The sequence below is a fragment of the Procambarus clarkii genome, chromosome 41, assembly GCF_040958095.1.
Source record: "Procambarus clarkii isolate CNS0578487 chromosome 41, FALCON_Pclarkii_2.0, whole genome shotgun sequence".
Lineage (NCBI taxonomy): Eukaryota > Metazoa > Arthropoda > Malacostraca > Decapoda > Cambaridae > Procambarus > Procambarus clarkii.
The window spans coordinates 19,803,173-19,823,770 of record NC_091190.1 but is presented as its reverse complement, the minus strand read 5'-3'; the positions used below and the strand labels follow the sequence as shown (position 1 = coordinate 19,823,770).

Genomic DNA, 20,598 nt, shown 5'->3' with positions numbered 1-20,598 from the left:
TAACAGCAAAAGGCGTGTTGGGAGAAGCCATTTTGGTGAGGTAGGTGGCATTATCTGCATGACTTGTCATGCTGTGTTTGGGTGGCCACTATGCTCTTTGGGCACTATACCAGCTTGGTTGAACAGTTATGGTGAACAAAACCATGTAGATACTTATAATGTGTGTATATAGTGCAATATTACAAACAGAAAACTTTAAGGAGGAATGTTAGTGCATCTGGCCTTGAACCAGTGAGGGGGGAGGGGGAGCATCAGTTGTGTGTGGCCACATGTGTATAAAGTGTAATAACCTGTGTGTACCTGTATACCTATGTAACCTGTGTATATAGTGTAATAACAGCAAAACTATGTTTATTGTCTTATGAACATAATTGAATCACTAATATGATCACAATACTTTTGAGTATAGTGATGATTCACACATTATATAAATATATAATATAAATATACTACACACCATTGAATAATATTACTGGAAAAAAAAAAAAAAACTTGGAAAAAATCATTCGGACACATTGAAATAATTAGGCAATATCTTTGTGGCAACTCCCTCCCGACAGCTCGGGCGGAGCAGACGCAACAATTTTAATTTTTTGCGCCTGTGGGTGTTGCAGGGCAAATACTGTAACCCAGAGCAGCTTAAGGGTTAAATCAAATTCACCTGTATGCATGGCGTATTGATGAACAATTTGATTAATTCACAAGATAGTAACCAGGCAACTTACCTTCTTAAGTAGTCACTATTATGCCCCTGCCTAACTCATCACAAACCCAGTACTTTCATAACCCCCCCACCCTTTCTTTTTTTTCTTTTTTTTTGGGTGTGAATTGTCAACAAAACCTACTAAAGATTTATGTGTTATACCAAGATTATTCTTATGTTTTAGACCGAGTCTTTCAATCCTAGCAAGTGCTGGAATTGGAAGTACGGTACAGTATTTACAGGTTAATCCATTCATAGATTTGGATTCACTATTGCAAACTAAGCAAGACAGGAAGATCTCTCTCTTTGGCTGTATATTTGTGAACCATACAAGTTCCTAAAAGCCAGAGAAAACATGGTTACAAATCGGGACACTTGCTCAAACCAAATTTAAAACGATGCCTCCTCTGCAGGAATCGAACTCTGGCCCTTCGACTGCTAAGCTATAACACACACAATGCTAAGGCCAAACTTGGTTGGGTTCATTATTTAACAGTTACATTCTCAACCACAATAAACCTTACAAACTATTCATCCTGATATATCCAATCTTTTCTTCCTTTCCAATGATTGGGGAAGGAAGTTCCCCCTCACTGGTACTCAAACCCTCAAGAACCATCTCGTAAAACATGTTTGGTTAAGCTACACTAAAAAACCATGGGATAATACAATAGCTCCAAGACAAGACTACAGATCAATAAACGTATAATTACAGATTCTTTAAACCTGGAGTGAATGCAAATGTTTTTCACTGGATAACAAACTATCAAGATGCTTTGAAGCAAATGGTAATTAAAAGCAGATAAAAAAATAATTAAAATGCCACCGAAAATGACAAGGACGGATTAAAAATGATGATACCGCACCACTATCTAGAACTATTACGACCTGACAAACCAGAGGAACATATAAATATACAACTTAAAGCAATAACACTACATGTAGGTGGACATATTAATGCAAACAAGTTCAGCTTGGGAAATGGTGTACTCGACTGTTCAATTTGTTCAAAACAAATACATTCTCATCTCACAGAACTCTACTAAAACATATGGCTTAACACTTTTTTTTGGCACAACTTTTACTTACCATTTAAAAAAAACTTTCAAATTGGAGGTGTATTAGTAGCAATGATGAAACAACTTTACACCATGTATTGACACTAGGATTTAACCATTTGGTCAGGGTCACTGCCAAATGATATCTTGTGAAAATGGTAAATATGCCATATTCACTGCTACATGGAGAACACAATGAATTTGTCTGCATGTTTACAGATAAATTCCAGGAAGGGGGGCCATTTCATAACTCAAAAGCATACCAAAATCAAACAACCCAAATTAAAGTACTGTACCAAAATTTAAGGAAAGACTACTTAACCTAATAAAATACAGCATAAATTGCATACTAATTCACGAATCACTCCAGTAATTGGATACATGCCCAGGGTGTGTATACTGTACTCACATTCAAATGGTGATGGTTTTACGGGTGCTGCTCAAATACAAAGAGTTGAAGTGTAAAATATGATTTAATCTCAAAAAAAAAGAAAAAAAAAGTAAGATATCCAAGTGAATTGACAGGGGAGGGGGATGGTACGTTACTGTATTAACGTAATGATATCCTCCTAATAATTTATTGTTGTTGATGCAAATTACTAAGAAATCTGCGCTTCACTTTAAAACACAATGTGACCATAATTTGATGGTTGTGTTAATATTTTCTCTCAATTTTTTCTCCCATAATCCCATAAATTAAATTCTGTCAACGGTGTCATGATCTGTGGGATGCAAGATTGCCATCTGAATTTATATCAATTTCCTTTCCCCATTTTTAGCCAATATTTGTTAAAGTGATAAACCATAATACAAAGTACCTTATGGATATGTACCTTACTCTTTAGTATGTACACAAGAGAAATAAAAAAATATATCATTACCTGCAGGAGGGCACAAAACACTGTATTCCAGCTTTTATCTTGGGAATTATTAAAATGGATGACCTATGGAGCTTATTATAATACTCCACAGAACAGCGAGTCTATTATTATTTGTTTGCACGTGTTGACCAGACCACACACTAGAAGTTGAAGGGACGACGACGTTACGACATGTTTGCATGTAATTAGAGTTAGATCATCATCAATCATCTGGAGATGACCTGCATTAATCAAGAGCTAGATTTCACTCCCCCCATATTCATCGATAAGCAAGCACATTCTTCATGTACACAGCATCAACACACACAACAAAGGCACTGACATTTTCATATCAATCCAGGGAAAGGCTTGGAAAAAATAATAAAATAAAATAAAAAGGAAGGTGATAAAATTATGAGCAAAATCTATATGGGAGGCGACTTGCCCAACAAATGCGTCAGAGTTACAAACCAGCTCGAACCACTGCCTGACAATAAGAATGAATGAGGGTATGAAACAATAGACAGGGAAGTTGTAAAAGTAAGAATTAAGCACAAAAGAATGCCACAGATTTAAGACATTGAAAAAAGCTAATAATGGATAAGTAATTATCAAAAGAAGGTACCATGCCAGGAAATTAATAACGGAAAGCATTTCTTTACGAATAGAAAAGCAAATGGTCGTGTGCTAAAAACCATAGACAGTTCAAACATTATGGTAAAATATACAAAGAAAATGGGCCATAAACATAACTATCCTTCCTGTATATACAAATGTGCTCTCTCTCCCCTCCACACACACACACACACACGCAAAAGCAAAAAAAATGGGGGGGTTGCAAAATTATAGGAAGCAAAGGTGCCAAAAAAATATTAGAAACTTCTCTTTTGTAAAGAGAGTGGTAGACAGTTGGAACAAGTGTTAAGTTACTGTCAGTAGTTTGAAAGCATCACATGACAGTACTGGGAAGATGGGGGCACAGAGCGTAGCACTCACTGTAACCACACTTACAAAATTAATAATGAAACTGCCACAAATCAAAATCACAATAATCTGATATTGGACTAGTGGATCTCTTATGTCAAGGCCAATTTATATGTTAAATGGCCCAATTGTTGGCCGTAACAAACCTAACATTATCTAGCAGTCACAGAATTAATCACTCGGAATCAAAATATAAAATTAATGGTTTTGGGGCTTGAAAACTTCAACTTATTTTTTTTAGTCTTCTCATTTAAATGATCAAATGAACAGCAGGAATCAGTCATGCTATAAACACTGCATACGAAAGGAACCGTATAAAACAAAATATAATACTGCTATCAAATTATTTACATATAATAAAGATCTCTAATATAGAGTTTAACTGCTGTAATGAGCATTGCATAGGATGTGCACCAGTGAAAAGTTGCAAGCTTAGCATTCAGCTGCAACCGAATTCAAATTCTGTCACAAACACTAATCACCTTGACAAGTTTCGGTAACATTATCTGGTGTTCAGGGTAGTCACATTCTGCTGTACTTAAAGTGATGGATAAGGACAACTCTAAATTCTAGCAAAAAATTATGAATTGGTACTACTTGAATTAAATGCTGAAGTGCTACTCAAGCCCTACAGCTTAATAGTGAGGGCACACATTTAAATGGGGCAACCAATATAAAGTGTAATTAAGTAGTAAAATATCGTATTTCTCTCTCTCCCCCTTTCTCTCTGTAGCGTATCACTGGACAGATTCATCAGCTATTTACCACGCGAGTCTTGATAAACTGTACAAATAAAAAGTGAATCTTTTCATATTAACCAAAAATACAAATTTTAACATTTATCAATAATGTTGACGATTTACAATATTTATTTAAGCTACGCGATTGAAAGACAAAGTGCCCCTCCCATTCCCTGATCTTGGTATTTGTAATGACTTAATATTGTGAGAGGCGGCTGTGCTCTTGCAATGATACATCAAAAACTTTTTGAAGATAAAAATAAATATTCACAATTTTTAACAATTTTCTCTTGTCCTAAAATATGTAGCATTCCAAGTTCCCAGGTATGTATAAATCACTTCTGTTGCAAACACACAGTATATAATACAGGCCAAATATACTGCAACAAGCTACAGTATACTAACCTAATTTCAACCGATAAACTAGAGCAAAAATATTACGCACACTTCTATAAAATAATGCATTTACCTGACATGTATTAGTTATTGATTACTTATTTGGAGATGGTGTATTAAACTCTGTATGAAACATATTCTAGAGCAAGAAAACTTTGGCTGATTAAACCATTTGAATACAACAAGCAGACCCCAAAACAGTTGAGGGAGGGAAGAATGGAGGCAGTCTGTCAGTGGAATCCACGCGTTTGAGCTCCATAATCTGTACCGGCAAGACCTCTGCCAATCAGCGCCAAGTCTGTCACAGCTTCAAGAATTTTACGTTTGCTTCCCCGATTCCTGCAAAAAAATGTTTGCCATTATAGAAAAATTTCCTTGTATTAACATCACACCACTGTGATTTTTCATTAAAATTCCACAACAAAATCAATTAGATTACTGCATTGTGTTTACAGTCATTTTTTTTAAATTTATATTTGCCCAAAAGTACATTAAAACCAGGTACTAAGCCAATTGGGTTTTGTTGACCAAATGGTGCCACCTCTTAAATAATAAGCTGTTTAACCACTGTGCTGCACCAACCGAGAAATCTCGTTCTGCGAGTTTTACCATTTTTTTTTAATTAGGCTATATTTTAATGTTTTTTAATGTTTTCATCATTGTGTTTTGAAATGAAAATAGTCGAGTTTGGAAACATTTTGACACTAACTTTACCTGAATATTTATAAAAACAACAAAAATGTCCTTAACAAATGTGCTATGAAGTTTTTGCCAAAAAACAGGTGCGCAGTGCAGAGGTTAAAGATGCAAAAATGTATGAATAAATTTTTAAAACATCCCTACCATAATATATAAAAAAAACTAAATAGCTACCACCAAAGAGTTACAAAGCCCAAAACACAATATTTTCTACGTGACCAAGTATAGTAGTAGATCTGGCGAGTAGATATATTTATTCCATGTTGTATTATGTCCCCATTTCCTATGTTTTTAAATAAATGTAAACACTCATTTTGCCGGTTTGTTCAAGTCCCGAAATTTAAAATAGTTGTGCTGTTCACAGTTTCCTCTCATATTTTACGTACAGTTTATCTTTGTAAATATTAGTTTTTCTGTATTCCCAATTTTAAATAAAATGCATGTACTGTAAGTAAGAGGGTGGCTTATTATATATTTTTAAATGACCCTCGCCATTTACAATAAAACTACACGATATGTTACCGTTTGTCTTCATATTTTGTCAGAAAAAGTACCAACCCAATGCCATGTTCGTCTGACGGCCACTTCCCATCTCGGCCATAATAAAATCTCTCTAATATCTCTGCAGCTTTAGCCTTGGTAATTAAGCATCTTATCCTTATTCGATGTGACCTTACTTCTCTTTATGGAGAGGAGTGACAAGTTTCAACTTTCAAAGAATGATACAACCCTTCAACTGCGCATCACTACAAGGATTATTTTTAGGTACAGTGCAAGATTTAAAACTCCAGTGGGTGCATGGGGTTCACATCCTGTTTCAGAGTTTCAGTAAACAGATGCTATCTTGATGGGAGGGATATGGGGGGGGGGGGGAAGAGGAAATAATCGTCTGCATCTCTCCTGGCTGAGTGTGTCTCGGTACTGGGGAAGCGACCAAGGTAGACTTGTGCAGCAGGGGCTACCAGCACAACACCACATAATAGTGATGAATAAAATAAGTAACGGCGATTATTTTGGTTGGATAGTGCCAGTGATGATCCTGACTGTGACGAAGACTATGTACAACATTCAGATATCAGTAAACACAATGCTAGTTACGATGGTCGCAGCAGGAGGCACACAGCCACAACACACTCCCATTGTTTCGTGCACGTTCACATCGTGAAACCATCTTCAGGTCCTGTACAATACAACTTCGTGGAAATTTATTATATACTCAGGATATAGTGAAAGGAATGTGATAATAATAGCAGTTCTGTGGCTAGTTTTTAGTGATGTGTATAGTATAATTTAGAGGCATTTAGTGTGTTATTGCAGAGGCAATAACACACTATTGAATAATATTACAACAAAAGAAAAGAAAAAGAAAACAGAAATTAAAATAATGATGAAAAATTATATTCGCAGTAACTGCTACCCCTTGGGGTCGCTGGGGCTAACATCTACAAGCGCCCACTCACTAGGCATCCATAAATACTCAACTTTCCTTGCTCCATCACAGCAAAATTATGTCGCATGCAATATTTTTTTTTGTTTACTTTCCTGTGCTCAGAGAACATTTTAGCAATATCAAGAAAATTAAATTATTTTGAAAATCATGTTTTCTTGTGCACTACAAGAGGGTCTCTTTTGATGGTTGTGCATTACCGCTGTTAAATAGAGACAAGAAAGTTAAAAGGCTCGAGTAACACAAGCTCATAACACATCAATACACAATGAAAAAGCCTGGTGCCCAAAGAGCCAGAGCTCGACCCCCGCAAGCACAACTAGGTGAATACATACTTCAACAGTAGGTCCATAGATGCCACAAAAATTCATAATCTCTCGATGTATATTTTTATTACTCAAAATTTATAACTAATAAAAATACGAGCAAAGGATAACTATTCTAACTGAAAAGTAATTTTTTAAATAATATTTGCTATAAAACTCAAGAACAGAAGACCTTTAAAAAAAAAAATACAACCTGCCAAAAAATTACTCGGTCTTCACCATGAAAATTAAATTTGGATCAAAATCTAAAATTCAACTACAAAATATGGTAGCAAAATTTGTCTTTAGATTTTATTTTAGAAGTCTGAATGTTGAAGGCTTCACTGTAATTTTAATTACACAATGTTAAATAATCTCTAATAATTAAAAATATTTAACTCAAAAACAATAAAATACTCAAATATCCAGATTATCCAAAAGCTTGGATAAACTAAACGGAGTACAGTTCCAATTTATATATATATATATACTGTGTGTGTGTGTATATAGATAGAGATAGATAGATAGATAGATAGATAGATAGATAGATAGATAGATAGATAGATAGATAGATAGATATATAGATAGATAGATATATAGATAGATATATAGATATATATATATATATATATATATATATATATATATATATATATATATATATATATATATATATATATATATATATATATATATATATATATATATATATATATATATATATATATATATATATATATATATATATATATATATATATATATATATATATATATATATATATATATATATATATATATATATATATATATATATATATATATATATATATATATATATATATATATATATATATATATATATATATATATATATATATATATATATATATATATATATATATATATATATATATATATATATATATATATATATATATATATATATATATATATAAAATTACTTTACTTACTTTAAAACCTTCTTGGCAAACTCTGCTTTTTGGTGTGCTGTGACACGTGGTAACAAAAACGCTTCATCTGCTTGTACAGTCTTGAATGTACGTGCAAGATCATCGCCATACATTTTACATAATGCACTTAGGACATCACTGAAGCTACTCAGGCTATGGCGGGGTGAATTGCCTGACGAAAAATTAAACCATATTCTGTTTAACATTAAACATTAAAGCAATATAGTTACCTAACATAAGTACAGTACTGTATTTCATTTTATATGGATATATTTTCTTAAATGCTTTCACATATTTGAGCAGAGTAGAATTTACTTGACGACAGAATTGAATAAATCAAACTAAATCATCAAGATAACCTCAAGAATCAAGATACTGTAACTATGTACTTACATATACAGAACATAAGTGTTCTAACGAGAGTTTCCGTATTGTGGGCTACAACGGGCTGGAGACAGCCTCCTTGTGGGTCTCTGCTAAAATTAATAAACCCAGCTAGAAAATGACCCGCACTTCGAACTGTTCCTTCTTCAGGTAATTTTAGGGCTTCTACACCTGCAACAAAAAAATTAAGCACAGATTGTATTGCATTCAAGCCTCAGTAGCTCTCTACAGCTTATGTGCTGACAATTTCTAGCCACACTAAGCATGTGAAGCACCTGTCAAACTATCCACTGGGAGCAAGCACACTTTGATATCCTCGCCATCCTTTCCCTCTATACAACAGAGAGTACACGAGGGTGTGAGAAAAAAAAAAGTATTAAATTGCCAAGGCAAATCACGTGCTAAAACATTAAAAGAAAGCCTCAAAACACTTCAACCCCTCCAAGAAATATTGACAGATGCTAAACAAAATACATAACTAACATCCATAAGAGCCTCCCTGCTTCAGGATGGCGGCAGTGAATTAGCACAGAAGAGTTACAGAAGAGTCCCAGAAATTGTATTCAAATTTTATCAAATGTGTCACCAACAGGCTACATGGCCCAATAACTATACAATACATCTTTCTTTCACTACTATATATAAGGTTTGAATCTTTTTAACACAAATGAAGGTGTTCTATGGATATAGCATGGGTACCACAAGTGCAGGAAACTTTAATCAAAATCTATAAACTTACCAAGATGAAACAGTGGTGCTAAATGATTATGGTTAGCTGTTGTGAGGTGTGGAGTCTTTTTGAACGTGGCAGTCAGGAGTGTGAGGCAACCATGGACAGCATCAGTGTGATTCCACAAATCCGCAGAGGCTCTACTCAAAGTAGTCGATGTTACCATTCGTAGCAAAACTCCCATATTTGCTTCTTGGTTACCTTCCCGGCCGAACAGAATAACAAGCTGTGCAAAATGATTAATAAAGATCTGTTTTAGTATGGCTACAGTACTGAGATATCAGTTTAAACCCATAATAATAATAATAATAATAATAATAATAATAATAATAATAATAATAATAATAATAATAATGCATCTGCTACTACCAGCAAAGTATTTCTCAGAATCATTATTTTAGAATTCCATGAGGTAAAGTGGTATTTGTCCAGATCATACAAGAAAGAAACAGGTTTTGAAGGCTTACACACACAAACACACAGGAAGCCCTCTATAATTTTATGAAGTATTGTAGTGGGTTGCTGTTTTTGTTGCATTTGGGTATGAAAGTGCTTTTTTTATGTAATCTTGTATTATGTAATGTAGCTTGGTAGATAGGGATTGGGCATCTCTGAGCACTATACATTTATTCTTTTCCTATATTGCTTTCATATTTCTTTTGGGCCAATTCCTCTCTACCCAATGAAAATGGAAAATACTGTAATGAATGATATTAATGTTATCAGGCAATTACTTGCCAAATTCTTAAGTAATAATCTAATATTTTAGTCAATGCAGAGAATAAGTCACAATAATGTGGCTGAAACAAACACCCCCAACTCTGCCCCCCCCCCCCCCATGTATGAAATTGACAATGTTTTGTTCAATCCAAGACCCTTATTAATGAGAAATAAGAAATATCTGCAGGTAGTGTGTACACTTGATACTTTAATTGCACCCAAGTGCTTGGGGTTACTGTACACTGTATGTAAAACTTGGACAGGCTTCAGTAGAAGCCTCTAAGACCTCCTGTGGATTCAGTGGAATCCCTGGTTGAAAACTTATACCAAGTCGAGGTTCACAGTTAAGGTGCACGGCTGGGAGTTCCTTTATCGCCAATTCAAGTCGCCCCATTGCTCCAATTAATTTTCTCATCAATATTTATCATGTTAGTGTGATTTCTTTGTGTACTTTTATCAATACTGACTTTCAGTCTTATTTTGCCATTAATTCTGCCCATAACATAGTTTGTTTATGGCTCTAGATCTTACTCGCCTTCATCCGTTACTTTTATACTGTACAGTGCTACAATCAAGGTTTTTCACCACATTCTAACTTTTGCAATGACAACTTTTTACTTCTTCCATGAATATATCTTGAGGGCAAGATTAGCTTTAAGCACTACTTCTCACACCAGCAAAGCCAATCATTCACACTTGATAAAAGCCAATCATTTATCTGGCACAGATACTGTGCCAGATAAACACGTATACTTCTTACCTGTTTAACTAAATCTAATATTGCTGGGTTGAGGGATGCTTCATAGAGCTGAGGTATAATTTCTAGGATTGCCGGCAAGATTGCTACACAGTCATCTACCAGTGTACTTATGCTGTTTTTCAGTAGTTTACAGAGAGCCTGAAACAAAACAGCCATTGTAATACTGTATATACAACAAAACACAAACCATCTCAATTACATACAAGTTGTATTATTTGTCTACTATTGTTCCTCGTGTTCATCCCCCACCCCCACCCAAGAGGATAAAAACAATGTATAATATGTTAATGGTATGAAACATTAACATTAATATCACACATACCTAATTCTTCTAAGATCTCAAAAATAACCTACATGAAATTTTGCTTTTAATACACGTAATCACTTTTCCTTTTTAGTACCGATGAAGTGAATTGTGTTGAGGCTTAGACAACAAAGGGGTTAGATTAAATAAGGATTAATACAGGGCGAGATCAGGTTCTAAGATCAAAATTGCATTTCACCATTATAAATTCACATTAATGCATTCATAAATCTATGTATTTACGTATGTAGCTGAGCCTAACATTTTAAAAGCACTACTTCTGTGGTTGTTCAATAAATCTCTGAACTGTATGACAAATTTTTCACCCTGTCCATGGAGGACAGAAGAAAATGTATATATGCTAGTTAGCATTGTAAATGTGTGGCCACGTCTGTGGTAGAAAAAAAAAAAAAAATCCAACTGATGTGTTGCAAAAGCTTCAACAGTGTCCCACAAAAGACTGGGGAGGAAAGAACAAAAAGAATCCCCCCCCTCACACATACCCCCACACCCACCCCACACATCCACATACACCCACAAAGGCTGGCATAGTTCCAATCTACAAAAGTGGCAGCAGGGAAGAGCCCCCTCAATTATTGACCTATCATTGACAACCCGTCCTCTTAAAAATAACGTCACTTTTGGCTCGTATGCGCGCTATGGATATAGCGCGCATACAGATCCCCACCTGCAACAAAGCCGAAAGTCAGCCAAGCATTATCCACGAGCCAGCACCTGCCTGACAGCTGGGTGGACAGCGCTTCGGATTCATAGTCCTGAGGTCCCAGGTTCGAGCCCCGGTGGAGGCGGAGACAAGTGGGCAAAATGTTTCTTTCACCCTGATGCCCCTGTTACCTAGCAGTAAATAGGTACCTGGGAGTTAGACAGCTGCTGCAGCCTGCTTTCTGGGAGGGTGTGTAACAAAAAGGAGGCCTGGTCGAGGACCGGGCCGCGGGGACACTAAGCCCCGAAATCAAGATAACCTCAAGATAACCCATTGGCACACTCAACACCTGCTCACAAATGTATTTACTCTTTTCAAGTTTCTCACATAAATTTTCACTTCAGTTGCAATAGAATGGGAAGATGTTGGCACACACATTAAAACCGGTCTCAAAGATCAGATAAAAACTTGAATTTTAACAAATATTTTAATTTTGGATGTCCCCTACGTCCCTAAGGAACACCCGCAGTTATTTGTGGACGTCATCTCCATCCCTAATGGACAAAAGTGTTAAATATGTCAAAAGTAGAAGATAGAAGAAAACGAGGCGATATGATCGCCACGTACAAAATAGTAACGGTCATCGATAAAATTGATAGGGAAGAATTCCCAAGACCTGGAATTTCAAGAACAAGAGGGCATAAATTTAAACTAAACAAAGCTGCCAAATAAATACCTGTACAGTATAAGAAAACTCACTTTTGCGAACAGTGGTAGACCATTGGAACAAGTTAGGCGAGATAGTGGAGGCCAAATCCGTCAGTAGTTTCAAAACATTACATGACAAAGCGTGAGGGGAAGATGGGACACCACAAGTGTAGCTCTCATCCTGTAACTACACTTAGGTAATTACCTACCTTCAGAAGGATCCTTCTGAAGATGTTTTGATTAATAGGAAAATATTTTAGGAATTTCCTGTCTCATTTCTTTCTTCGGGGTCAACTATCAGATAAAGTTATGAAAATACAGTATTGCTTTAGTACTAACCTCAATGACTTCTTGGTCTGTTCTCGCCTTGGACGCAATTTCAGACAAGAGGGGCATTAGCTGTTGCAAGACGAGTAGCAATGGCTGAGGCTCTCCACTGACCACCTGAAAATTTATAAAGGAGAGAGAAAGGGATACCCCCTCGTCATCACATTTGTCAATTAAAATCAAATGACTACAGTATAATAATTTTGTTTTCCTATATTAAAACTAATGCTTTACAATTATATTTATATTTTGAAATTCACTTTAAGGGGCAGCCCCAATGGAAAATTAGGTGTATTAGTGTAGCAAAACACTCCATTCTGAGCCTGATCCTTTGGATGCCACTGTACAAAGAATCCAAATACAGTAAGCATTCCAAATTTATTGTTAACTGCCACCAATTCTAGTGCCACACTTTCAACCTTGCCATCCCCCCCCCCCCCAAAGCAAGCTTGGGAAAAACAAATAAAACTTGCAAATGGGACCATTAATAGTGCCAGCCCAGAAAGAAGCATTTCATTATGCTCAACACCTTATTTCTGAGCTAAGGCCCCCTGTATACTTATTCTCTTTGGTACTAGGATCTCTACTGAGCCCCCTGGACCACCCTTGAAATACTAACACTCCATATCTGGCCCACAGTTTCCTAGGTGCATACTTATCCTTAAAATTAGTGCCTGGGGGTTATTCTCCCCAGTTTCTGGTCTTGTTATCTATACCTTATCTATATCTGGGCGTTTGCCTTCCTTGAAGTGTGTATGCTCATTTGATGACCTGCTCTGGATGCAATCCTAAGTGCAATGTCACCCTATTCAGCCACTTCCCTTGGGAGCTCATCTGTCTGGGAAGTCTTTGGGGTAGTTGGCTTGGTAAGTAATTAAAGGGGGACCTTGTTGAGAAACAGGGTGCTGTGTTTATGAAACTTTTCCTATAGGCCTGCTTGGTGTCTTCATTTCCCCATCTTTACAGTCCACACTTAAAGACAAAGCTATCTACATATGTTAAGTGACTGTAGTTGGCTACCCCAGCCCATTGGGGGTCTGTGAAGGTAATAAAGAAGCAGTTGATAGATTTTTAACTAGTGTTCCTAGTGTTTTTCAATTAAGCTTGGAAATGCATTGTTTTTATTTCCACTTTTCATCTGGCAAGCAACCCTCTTTGATGTGGATTAAATTTTGTCTCGCCTCCCTAACTGAAGTGGCAAAGATACTTGTCACTACTGGTAGATAATTTAATGTCTTGAGAAGGAGGCCCTGAATTTGATAAGCAACTGAATTTGATAAGCCCACTCAGAAAAAAGTTTCACCGATTCAACACCATTTGTTTTAGAATACGCAACATTTGATTTATCTACCTGTGAATGTCTTCGTGTAGTTCCATCCTCATCATCATCTTCCTCCACAGCCGAATTATTGAGGTTTAGGTGTCTAGACAGACAAGATAATAACTTGAGAAGTGAAACCAATTCATTATGTTGCTCACGGGACAAGCCATTTCTCTGCAGAATAAATGTAATTATATGTATAGCATGTTCATTTTTGTTGTATAGTTTCTATATATGTATACATTATATGTAAACTGGTATATGCATTTGTTCATTTATATGTATAGTTGTTGTTACTCTATATATCCAGCCTCAGGTCCCATGAGGCTGAGAATAATGGAACAAAATTCAATAAAGTAAATGCATCTTCCATGTTGACTTAAAGGGCCGGGTTAATTCACAGCAAAGACAAAGTTCCCATGATGATAAAAAAACAAAAATTTTCAGAAGAGAAAAAATCATCAAAATCATCAGAAGAGGCCACCAGAAAGCTACACTGCTCATTTTAATAGAAGGCTCTGTATTATGACCATGTATAACACCAAGCCTGACACTGATGCTAAGAATCTTGTAGATACTGTCCCAAAAACAGAGGGAAAATAAATAAAAGAACAAAATAAACAGCAAAGTCATGAGGCATTACCCACCAGTAGGGGTAATATCTTTTACCACAAAACTTCCTATTCATTTACAAAGGTAAAAAAATTGAAAAGGGCGATACTGAGCAATGAGTCGTACATCCCCTAAGTTTGGTAAACATGATCACTCACCATGAGATCCTTAAGGTGACTAAGACGAGAAATATATGGGGTGAGGGTGGCATTGAGGTAGGTCATGATAGTCGGCTGGTCCTTGCCCACGGAGAGCACACGGCTTATTATAGTCATGATACGCTCAGTTTCTGCACTGTCCAGCCGACTCTGTTCCAAGGCTCTCTGCAAATAAGTTGTAAAATTATGGTACTAGTCATTTTTTTTGTATACATTTGTAGAACCTTTAGTTCAACTTTCAAATGCCCGATTATTCCAACTACACATGTGTGAATCTGACCAGGCATACAACCAGCTCCACCACCATCCTCCAACCAAGAAAGGCCTATGTGGTTTGATGACCAAACCACACATCAGAAGATGAAGAAACGACGACATTTCGATCCATCCTGGACCATTATCAAATTATGTGGTCCACAGCGGTCCAAAATGTCCTGGACGTCTACGGTCCAGGACGAACCGAAACGTAGTCGTTTCTTCTTCTGATATGTGGTTTGGTCATTATATCTTGAGACATATTATTGTGACTCCTTATCTGCCTATGTAGTTTGACAGCCGGCCACCAAGTTGCAGCCATCAAAGATCTCTGCCTTTCACCATTTTATATATGTGAACAACTAACATTCTACCACTATGGCATTAGGCAATACATGAAGTCTGTAGTTCAGGGCTTAAACTATTGGTGATGTCAGGAGAAAACATGCTGTGATGAATTTTGAACAAAAAGTTCAGCCTATAAATGAAGCTGAATCTGGCATTCCTAGAATTGTCATCTGTGCTAAATACATAAAGTTTGCAAACCTATTCGTTATGATATGGTGAAGGCTAAAGATAATATCTTTACACGTTTGCTGTGAGGAAATTGGATTGCAGTTTGACTTGTAGTTTCCTCCTCCTCACTTAACCCTTCAACTGTTCAGCATAAGGGGGGTATAATTCAAAAAATATTTGAATTACTGTATGTAAAAATTACTTAAAAATGGTAAACAAATCTTCAACTTATTGGCTTCAGCATCAAATTTTCATCAAAATATTTTCAGAAATTTATTTTAGATGAATATTTAAAAAAAAAAAAAAACATTTTGTTGATAAGGAGAACAGCTATTAACTGGAATTGATGGATAATGCAATAATAAAGAGATGCCTGCACCTGTCCAACGCATAAAAGAAGAATAATAGTAAAAAGTGGATATACAGCTGGTGCCTTTATAGTATTTTGAGTAATACATAACATATAATAATAAGTATGTTATTATGCTCTATTTTGTTATATATCATACAAATACAATGTTATCATCAGTTACTTTCAACAATGTCCCAAAAAAAATTTGGGGCAGGGGGCAGGATTTTTTTTTTTTTTTTTTTTTTTTTTTTTCCCCCTTTATCATTTTTGAATTTGTTGTAACATTTACATCCTAGAGAAATGCATACCCGTACCTAACTATGTGAAGACAGAATTAAGTTGGTCAACACACAAATCAGTCAACTCTCAGAACTTGGGACTTTGAATTTGTTTTGGCCGATTTTTTCAGATTTCAAACTACAGTATTTTCCTCGTTTCTTTACGTTGTTTTGATGATTAGGGACCAGATTAGGGCTTTTTTACTTATATAAAGTATACCCTAAATATATTCCCTGAATCATTAATTATAATTAACCCTATATTTTGTTTTTTTAAGGGGGTTATTTTTTCTTGACTTCATTTCAACACATAGTGACCTACAACTTTCACATATTTGAGTACGAATGCCAAACAATGTTTATTTCAACATACAGTGGTACCTCGGAATGCGATTGTCCCTGTATGCGAGGTTTTCGGAAGGCGAGGTGTATTTACTCCAAAAATTTGTCTCAGAAGGCGAGGGTTACTTCGGGAGGCGAGTTTGGACGCGAGTTTGTTGATACGCGTACAGCCGACCTAGCGCGTTCGTCGCCCCTCTGCCCCGCCGCCCCTCAGTTTATTATTGTCTGGCGCTCAGTGACTACCCCCACATCAATTCTTCTCGCGGATTTTCAGTGTTTTGTTGGATTTTTGGTGATTTGTCTATACAATTTGTTATTATATATCTCACCATGGGTCCCAAGAAAGCCAGTGGTAAGGATAAAGGCCAGAAAGCTCCTGTGAGGATGACAATAGAGGAGAAACAAGAGATCATTCGGAAGCATGAGAACGGTACACGTGTTGAACTTTGTAGGCAGTACAACAAAGCCACATCAACAATATGCACTATACTTAGGAAGAAAAATAAGATTATGGGTGCTAAAGTGGCAAAAGGAGTAAGAACATTAACGGCACAAAGACCACAAATACTTGAAGAAGTGGAAAAGTTGTTATTAATTTGGATACACGACAAGGAGTTGAGGGGTGATAGTGTTTCGGAGGCCATTATTTGTGAGAAAGCCAGGGTGTTGCACGAAGACCTTCTAAAGAATACCCCTGCAACGAGTGATGCAGATAAGAAAGAGTTTAAGGCAAGCAGGGGCTGGTTTGAAAAATTTAGAAAGAGAAGTGGTATCCATAGTGTTACAAGGCATGGGGTTATGTGATGTGATTATGGAAGGGGACTCCCCTTCCAAACAGTAACTCCTCTCCTCCTCCCCCCTCCTCACCATCTTCCATACGCCTACAGCACTCGACAGCAAGGTAAGTAATAACTGGAACACAGTTTTGTAGGTTTATTTAGATGAATTAGGTAAATTAGGTATAAAAATTTAGTTTGATGTGGGGTTTTTGGGGTAGTCAGGAACGGATTAATTCATTTCCCTTTATTTCTTATGGGGAAATTAACTTCGGAATGCGAGTTTTCGGAAGGCGAGGCGTCTCCAGGAACGGATTAAACTCTTATTCTGAGGTATGCCTGTACAAGTAAATTCATGAATTATAACTGCCTTATTCATTGTCAATAACTTCAACTTCAATTATATCTATAACTAGAATTTCGACTTACTTCAGTATCCAAAAAACCTAATTTCTGACCGATTCTCACTATTTTCACATATAGTGTGCACAGCTGTCTGTTCTACAATCCCTATAGAATTGATTTTTCATAAACTCTAAACGTTTGCAGTTATAAATTTTTGTTGTCTAAATTTGCATATATTTCAAATGCCATATTCACAAAAAATTTTTTTACAGTAAACTATACTGAAAACCTATATTCTAATTATATGAAAATGAGGATCATATGCTACTCGGAGCATAACACCAAATGAACAGTTGGTGATATTTTTATATTTTTGCAGCTGATTTCAAAATCTGAAGTTTTCAATACTCAATTTTATAAATTTTTTTTATTTTCTTGTTTTTCAAGTTACACTGGTATCATTTAGATAAAGTTGGAGCATTTGCTTAGCAGATTATTCACAAAACATTTTAAAAGTGTTTCAGAAAATTTAAAAACCGAGTTCAATGTCACACATCATACGAGGTTTTGCGCAATTTAAGGGTTAATGCAGTGTGTGTGTGTACAATATTTGCACATTTGCAAACATAGGCCACCACATGTCATTCAGTAACCCAACTATCAAGATTCATACATTAGATATGAATCAGTCGAGTTCAATTGTAATTTGGCCAAGTTACCCAGATATTAAAGTTAACAATATATGAAGTAGGGAATGGTCATCGTAATGCAATTGTAGCATTTTTCCAATCCTCTAGCACAGTAATGTTTTCCAAATTCATTAATATTTTTCCTTAAATAAAGCTTAACAATTTCAATTTTAAATCCCTTTTGGAACCAAAAATTAAATAACTACCTGTAAATAAATGAATACTTTATATACAACCTCAACTCTGCATAATGTATTTACTAATTTTGATCAGTGCCTTCTATAAGCTGTTTAACCTTAGAATTGAACTACTATGCAGAATTTAGCTCTTGTGTACAGTAGTCTACATGTAAACAATATGCAAGCAACTGGATTTTAGGTATAAAATATTAAAACTTATGAAGATAAATTAGCTTAAGTACTGTACTTACTTGGCAACTATTAAGTATGGGTTGTGAAAAGGGGGAAATGGTGAGGGGGCACTCAAGTGTCAAGTCACGAAGGGCCTGTGACGCAGCTCCAACCAGCGAAGCATTGACTAACCCTTCAACCATTAGTGGGATAACATGGTGCATGTGGTCTTGGTGGTAGTTCAACCAGTCTGCGTATGCACCTGAAAGAGTCAAATAATACCATTTAAGCAGCATAATGACAGTGCCATAATCCATGTTCACGTCTACAGTAGAGCTTAGTTTTTTTAAATAATGCATTACAAACACAAATGTTGGGTATGGATAAACTTCCCTCGTTAAAAAAAAGCCACCATGCTATCTGAACATTTCGGTGGTCCAGCTTCTCGATGCATTCCCAACCATAAACAGTCTGGGTGCCATGGGCGCTCAGGAATTTGAAAAAATACAGTACAATCATTTTACGTTTTTTTTTTAAGTTATTTGTCAAGTACTGTAATAACAATTTGGTGTCAAAAGGTTTGTAAATTATCTAAAGAACAGGTGCAAAAACAAAAGTATGTTTCTAATTGATTATGTGCAACAGCGATTAATATATGTATGTTTATGAAGAGCAATTGGACGACACGTTTTAGCATCATCAAAACGTTTACTGTCGAAGTATTGATAATGCGTTTTAGCATCAATGCCCGAAATGCTATGCGTATTAGTGGCTTTAGGTATTGTATGTACTAGCTCTATCTATAAATCCACCATTATGTTCGTAACTCATCTATGTATGTACTTTTACCCGAATAAAAATTTGAATTTGAATCATCAGAATGCATAAGTGTTAATATTATTTATAATAAATTAAACATTAATCACAGAAGGTTAAAGCAGCAGTGGGTGCTACCGAGGATGACTCCTGTAGCATGGAGATGTTTGCTTAACTGTGATGACATACCAACATAAACAGTACAGTACATACTATATGAATAATATAACAAATGGACACGTTGGCTTAATATTTTTTTTTTACTTTTCATTATCATGACTTTACTATATTCATTTTTTTTCTAGCTGATTAAGAAACTTTCCCACTTTCATGGGATGGGGAGGGCCCCCCTCCCCTCATCCCATGAAAGTGGTTAACGGTTATGATAACAATTGCATGAATAAAACTATTTCACAAAGTCTTCTTAAACTTTTGAGGATACAGTACTTTTTATACACGAACACGACCATATAAATTTTATACCGGTTGATATCTGTAAATGCGTGATGGCCATTTCCCATCAAAATTTTAATTAAAATTTAACAATTTATCCAAATCATGAAAAGCAGCAGGAGGGAAGGAGGGCAGAAGAGAAGAGGGACAAAAAGGAGAGAATGAGAGGTTAGGAGAGGAAAAAATTAAAATTTTAGAAAAATAAAAGAGGTTCTGGTATTCTAGACAACCTCTCGGCTAAGGAGAGATAATAGACGGCCCCACAGTTTGCCGAGCAAGATTCCATTGCATGCAGAGTAGAAATAGACAATCTGAAAATAAAGTGTACCTCCTGCTAGGAGAATAGATAAAGTGAACATGTCATGGAATGAGACAATGCAAAAAGCTGGAAAAAAATTCCTGACAAAGAATGTACCAAAACAGTTTTGTTACGTGGAAGGCGATCACCTAGCAAGAAAAAAAGTATATACAAGGGTAAGAAACAAGTACAGTACAGGTTTTAATGGTTTGTGAAAGAGTTTAGTAAATGACATGAAAATAACTATACACCTAGTTTAATGAAGCAGCAGGGTG

The 20,598-nt window shown here is 35.8% G+C and overlaps 1 protein-coding gene across 3 annotated transcripts in view; it reads right to left on the bottom strand.

The window, feature by feature from the left end:
- Positions 1 to 2,793: 2,793 nt before the first annotated feature.
- Positions 2,794 to 20,598, bottom strand: part of LOC123761096 (importin-13-like protein cdm) — a 97,981-nt gene continuing 80,176 nt past the window's right edge. For 2 of the 3 annotated variants that reach the window (XM_045747037.2, XM_045747038.2), the window contains exons 11-19: positions 18,837 to 19,018; positions 14,854 to 15,018; positions 14,114 to 14,257; positions 12,775 to 12,879; positions 10,760 to 10,897; positions 9,289 to 9,505; positions 8,559 to 8,720; positions 8,166 to 8,337; positions 4,831 to 5,080 (exon numbers count right to left, since the gene is read on the bottom strand). In XM_045747037.2, coding sequence (XP_045602993.1) covers positions 4,972 to 5,080; positions 8,166 to 8,337; positions 8,559 to 8,720; positions 9,289 to 9,505; positions 10,760 to 10,897; positions 12,775 to 12,879; positions 14,114 to 14,257; positions 14,854 to 15,018; positions 18,837 to 19,018 — 1,394 coding nt within the window. In that variant the 3' untranslated portion in view covers positions 4,831 to 4,971. Of the gene's footprint in view, positions 5,081 to 8,165; positions 8,338 to 8,558; positions 8,721 to 9,288; positions 9,506 to 10,759; positions 10,898 to 12,774; positions 12,880 to 14,113; positions 14,258 to 14,853; positions 15,019 to 18,836; positions 19,019 to 20,598 lie in introns of all 3 variants that reach the window. The other variant, XM_045747039.2, reaches the window with a different exon arrangement.